At 41.0% G+C, this 5,908-nt stretch overlaps 1 protein-coding gene across 8 annotated transcripts in view; it reads left to right on the top strand.

Moving 5' to 3' along the window:
* The window catches only part of etv1 (ETS variant transcription factor 1), a 25,785-nt gene that overhangs the window by 3,341 nt on the left and 16,536 nt on the right, over positions 1 to 5,908 (top strand). For 2 of the 8 annotated variants that reach the window (XM_014019009.1, XM_014019006.1), the window contains exons 1-5: positions 471 to 881; positions 1,065 to 1,165; positions 1,490 to 1,580; positions 1,879 to 1,926; positions 5,659 to 5,712. In XM_014019009.1, the coding sequence (XP_013874463.1) occupies positions 737 to 881; positions 1,065 to 1,165; positions 1,490 to 1,580; positions 1,879 to 1,926; positions 5,659 to 5,712 (439 nt within the window). In that variant the 5' untranslated portion in view covers positions 471 to 736. Of the gene's footprint in view, positions 1 to 469; positions 882 to 1,064; positions 1,166 to 1,489; positions 1,581 to 1,878; positions 1,927 to 2,124; positions 2,637 to 5,658; positions 5,713 to 5,908 lie in introns of those variants that run through there. The other 6 variants (XM_014019007.1, XM_014019008.1, XM_014019011.1 and 3 more) reach the window with 6 other exon arrangements.

Genomic DNA, 5,908 nt, shown 5'->3' with positions numbered 1-5,908 from the left:
ATAAGTTTTGCAATAAAATCATGAACATCCATTGTTTTTAAGATAAGTTTTGCAATAAAATCTATCTGGTGGAGCCGTGTGGGGGGAGGGGTGCTCTGTGGGGCGGGAGCTCAGCTGCAGACTGAGCTCCAGGGAGGAGCTTTGTGTAAATAGGCGGAGCTTTGTACCAGCGAGCATTTAGGCAGCTCTACTTGGCTGGAGATGCAAGGATTTCTCAAACATGCAGGAAAGGGTCAAAGTGACACTCTGGGTATGTTTTTGATGAAGGAATGTCGTTAAAACATAATACCACCACACCACCACCATACACCCTTTTATTTCAGAAATGAYGTTAAGTATAAAAATATAGGAATGAAATAATAGTAAGTTGTATTATGTAATTTGTGTATAACTTGAAACTACGAAATTACCTGCAAACTCAGCCCCCGCTTCTGGGCCCCACTTTTGACACCCGAGAAAAAAATCCCTAGGTCCGCCACTGCCTGAAGAAAAATGAATGCGAGGGGAAGGGAGGTGTAGCAGTTTAGAATTAATCCAAACACAAAAACTGAACTTTGGTGCAAAGTTTGGTCAATAAAAATAAGTCAAAACACTTACAGTAAAAAAGAGGGGGAAAGCAGCTTCGTGACAAAGCTGTGGCAGAACACCACCTGCCTGCAGCCCTGACTGACTGCCAGCAGTCTGATCCAGTGAAAAGCTTTGACAGCCAATAGGAAGCGGAGCGCCGCTTGTTTCCATGGGAGGCCCCGGGAGGCGCTGCCAAGCCGCTCCGGAGCTGCGCGCCGAGCGGGAAGAGGCGCGGGGCARCGGCCGGGGGCTGAGCGGATCGTGCAGCCGCACCGTGGCTCTCCCAGAGCGGACGAAAAGACGGCTCGGAGGCGGTAAGTCAGTTGTTGTTCCGCTGCTGAAGTTTAGTGAGAGGCCAGCGAAGCTCGTCGGTGCGCCGCGCGCGTCGTTGACGCGTCTTTCTGAGCACGAGGGACAATTTCATCCTGTCCAACAGCTGAACATTGTCTTAAAGAGTAAAACTCGTTCAGTTCACTTCCTCTTTCTTTTCTTTACTGAAGCTTTGATCAGGACAGCCTGGGACTCAGCTCTGACCGGAGCCGCGGGGGGAAACATGGATGGACATCACGACCAGCAAGTGCCTCACTGTAACTCCAGAGTGAGTAATCTGCACCTTGGAAACAAGTTGAACCAGAAATAAGAGTTGAAAACAGTCATTAATGTTTGTTTTCTGCATTAAATCCAGGATTATACACACTGCTTTAAGATTTCTACATCTTTAGAAGTGTTTAATTATGAAAATCTGTTGTTTTTGTTTGTTTTGTTTTTCCTCTGCTGCTGCAGAGACACAAACATCATGTCTCAAAGCACAGAGTCCTTTGCAGGAATTAAACTAAGCTTCAGACTTTCTTACATTTTTTTTAAGTTGCACATGTGCTGAACCCAATAACATAAAATATACTTTTTGTCTTCTTAATTCCAGGTCCTGCAGGAAAAGACCCCCGGCTACGAGAGCCCAGCAAACGTCAGAAAGAGAAAACTCATTAAGTCCGACCTGGCTCTGGACACTGAAGGTAGGCCGAGGACAGAGGCAGGAGTTAATTTCACGGCTTCTAAACATTTAGCAAAATTCAATTGGCCGGCGGCCACCTGTGCTGCTAACTACAGAATCTCAATTAGAGCCTGTGATGAGCCTTACAAGCCTGTCAGTGGTCAGACACACACATTGACTTGTTATTAGCTGCACACACAGAGCTGCAGCAGCATGTCTGGACCTGGAATCAAGTCACTTGGTTGTGATGCTCCTCCTGAGCTTTGATTGTGTTTTTGAACCTGTGCTTGTTTTGTGTGTGTCCCCCCCACCAACTTTAGAGCTCTTCCAGGACCTCAGTCAGCTGCAGGAGGCTTGGCTGGCAGAAGGTGGGTGTTTCAAATCTCATGCAAAAATAAAAGAAAGAAATGGGTAAAAAGTGGAGAGGTTGTGAGGAGGGTGGGGGGTAAAAAACGCTGCCTGGAGTTCCATGCCTCGTGCTGCAGTCCAATTAAAAGCCTGTGTGGAAGAGGCACCTTGTGTGTCATGCATACATTAGAGACTGTGAGCGAGGGGTCTTGAGGGAGACCGAGGAGGCTCTACCCTCAGAGTGTCATCACAAATTACCAGGAGAAGGCTCTCCGACGCTCACTGCCTCTCCTGCGTTTGGCAGCAGCTCACCGTGCTGCACGCCAGCCCGCCGCCCTGCTGCAGCCCACCAACTCTTTCTTCCTCTCTCACCCCCCCCCCCTCCTCATCTGCCCTCCTCCTCCTCCTCCTCTTGCATTACTCCCTCTTCTTACCACTCGTCTCTTCATCTTTTACAGCGTTACTTTACCTTGTCTGCTTCAATTTCATTTGCTGGCTGCACAAAAAGAAAAAAAATGGATCTATAATTTTTTACCCCCTTTTTTTGGTGCAACTTTTAAAACACTTTTTTTGTTTTTTTATTTACATATCTATCCATTTCTCAGATTTTTTTTTTCATTTTTTTTCTCTAATGGCAAGACTTGATTTTTGTGGTCTGACTGAGACGGGATGCTTCAGGATTTAAGTGCGAGCGTCCTCTTTCCATCCTGTCTGCAGCACCGAACTTTTGGTTAGTGGTGAAAACAAAACTTGTTCTACTTTGAGCTTTTTTTATGTGTGTAAATGTGTGTGTGCATGTTGGAATCATAGTTTATCGCTTCGCTTTTTATTTTGCTCCTGACTCAGAAACTTAGATTTGCTTTAAAAAAATGTATCATTTATGAGTTTTATTGTGAAAAGTAGAACTTTTAGTCGGACCTGCTRTAGAAAAAAAGTGTAAAAATAAGTTCAAATTTATTTTAAACATGTTCTCTAGTTTTAAAATCTTAAAAGTTGATCAAACTGCTGCATTTTTTTGCTTCTATCTCATCTATTTTATGTTAAATATCGTTTTTAAATTCTTGCAACTTTTGAATTCATGATCTTTTAAAGCAATTTAAATGCTTAAAAGTGTTTAAATGATAATTTAGTGCTACAGTGTTTACAACATAGTGATAAACTGAAACAAATGAATTGTTACTTTACAACCTTTTTACGTTTTTATTAATATTCGCACCCTTCTCCTCAAAAAAAATCAGTATTTAGAACAATTTGATTATTTAAAGCTGTAATTTTATTAGTAAAGTATATTTCTAAAGTGTAATTGAGCTTATTTTAAAACATTTTGAAGCGTTTGAGTCGTGATGGGAGGATTTTAGTTAGCACCGCTCCTCACAGCCAAAAGAAACTCAATCATTTATGAACTCCGTCTTTTCTTTAACTCGTCCAAAAGYGCTCGCTTTGAGGAAAAAAAGGGGAAGAATTATTTGAAACAGATATGAGGAATAGCTGAGGTGGAATTAGGTGTCATGCTGCTCACCACAGGGTGTGCGAAAAGGGAAGGAAAAAAAAGGCGCGTTTTTAATATTTCAGGACYCAAAGTGAGGAGACGGCAGCTGGTAAGAGGTCTCCCAGTTCTGCCTGTCCTGGATCAATGTGATGATGTACGGTTTCAAATTGTGGATTTAATGAATGACTTCCTGTCCATTAGGATGAAAAGGAATACCTTCCCATTTCTAAGATTTATTAGTTCAGGTAATTGGAAGAAGAGGAGGAATTATGAGTGACAGACTGCATTTCCGTCTGGTTGAAGGTTTTGTCAAATGACGGCGAAGCTCTGACCCAAAGTGCAGGAAAAACACGTTTTTTACCTCTCGTTTCCCTTTAAGTGCTCTTTTTAAAAACAAAACTTACTCGTACATTTAGAACTAGTTCCTTACAAATAAAAAAATAAGATTTTTTTCTCTGTTATTTGTTTCTTTGAAATTTGAGTGCAGAAAATGAGAAAATCTCCTCCAGTGTTGCACTTTAAGAAATGAAAACTTTTTTTATTACTTCTTTTCTCCCTTCGTCTTTTCTGTGTTATTCTCCATTTTTTCCCCTGTTTTGTGAATGGTGGCAGACCTCCAGCTCTGCTGTTCTCTGCAGGAGTTGGTGGCAGAGATCAGCTGCTCGTTCAGAGGCTGGTGATTCATCCATCCTCCACTTCCTTTAGTCACTGAGACGCTGCTGCTCTGCCTTTGGCTTCCTGGCGTTTTTCCCCCCTAATCACGAAATTATTGTAAAGAGCTGCTGTTGTTTGAAGAACAGGAGTTTTTGTTTTAATTCTTGAAAATTGGCTGCTAAATTGAGCATTTTATGTCAAATTTAAACGTTGTGTTCTTTAATTTTTATTTTTGGTATTATTTTTAAAAGGCAGGATTAAATTAAAACAGAAGAACAATCATTATTCTTAAAACTCTAAATCCATATCTGCTGATAGTTTTAATTAAATCTGATTTTTCGGTGAAACATTTCTTTGTCTCGGCTGATTTTCTCACCCACTTGACATTTTTAGAAAAAACGGAGCGATTTCCTTTTCTTGATCTGTTAATTGTTTTTTTCTCCTCAATTCACACCTCTGGTGGGAGGAGAAGACCCCCTGACCACATTGAGAGTGATAAAAGTAGAAAATAGTCCTTTTTTTAAAAAAAAACTGGACGATCTCTAGACATGTAAAGACAAGTTACCCAACTTGTGATAATGAGGAGTCACCTCATTGCGTGTATAAATAGATGTGCTAATGACATGTTTAAATCTACTTTTATTATTATTTTTTCCCAAACATGACGGATGCAGCGAATTGTCCCAGAGTGTAAATATGTTGGAGACATAAATATGTGCATGCCTAATTGGAGCCGAAGTGGCTCAGGCTTCATTATTTTAGCATTAGCCCCGTGTGCAGCGGCGTTTGAAGCCCAGGTGAAGCTCTGCGAGCTTTGGAACAGACCTAACTCTGCAGGTACAGGTGGATTCAGCAGTAGGGAAGAAGCCAATTAGATGCAGTTAACAATGGGTGATTGGCTGCTGGCGAAGAGCGAGAGCCGAGGCTGCGGAGCAGTCAATGGGCAACGCGACCTCAGGAAGTGGATTTAGGAAGCAGACGGCCAACCAGAGGAAAATCTCTTGGTCAGGCGGGGTTTAGTTAGAAAATGTTATGAAGTAAATGTGGAAAAACTTTGCGAAGGACGTGAAGGTTATGTGTTAAAAACGTGCAAATTTAAGATTATATTTGTTTAAATCAGTAGTGTTCAGGAAATGTTCCGTATTTGCTTTAAAAACTCAACAGCTCTTGAAAAAATACGTTTAAAATCATGAATGATTTTTATTTTTGGGGCCTGATTGAAGCGTATATTTTAAATTACATTCACACTAACAGCAAAACACCTGAAAATAAACATGAGATGATTTTAKGATTGTATTCTTCAGTCAATAAGTGAATTATCTGTTTGTGTAAAAACATTATAGGAAAGAATTTAAAAAAAGCTCAAATCGCATAAAAATTACATCAAGAAATATCAAGACAAAAAAGAAAAACAATAATAAAAATGAGGTGACATGAAAGGCAAACAGTACTTAAGTAGTCCGATCTAAAAAAAAAAAAAAAAAACCTGAACTAAGCTTCAGTGACCCGGTTTGCCCGCAGACAGAACTGGACCCAGATCAAAGCTGTGCTGTCCGTCAACATTAGAGGCAAAAACTCAGCTCCTGTTTTTTTCTGCTTTTGTCTTTAGCTCAAGTTCCCGACAATGACGAGCAGTTTGTTCCAGACTTCCAGACAGAAAACTGTAAGTACCACACTGTGTGTGGGTGTGTGTACGTGTGATTGTGTGCACATGTGTGTGTGTGTGTGTACATCTGTGGCTGCCTTTTTTTTTATTTATTTATTTTTTTGTAATCTTATCAGGTGTGTTTGTGCTCGTGGAACGTGTAAGTTGTTCTCTGGAGAGTCTTACAGGACAGGTCTGTGGACAGGTGTATGGA

This window comes from Austrofundulus limnaeus, unplaced genomic scaffold (assembly GCF_001266775.1).
Source record: "Austrofundulus limnaeus strain Quisiro unplaced genomic scaffold, Austrofundulus_limnaeus-1.0 Scaffold207, whole genome shotgun sequence".
In the NCBI taxonomy this organism is placed as follows: Eukaryota; Metazoa; Chordata; class Actinopteri; order Cyprinodontiformes; family Rivulidae; genus Austrofundulus; species Austrofundulus limnaeus.
Note: the sequence above shows the minus strand (reverse complement) of the source record. Positions and strands in the feature narration are given on the sequence as shown.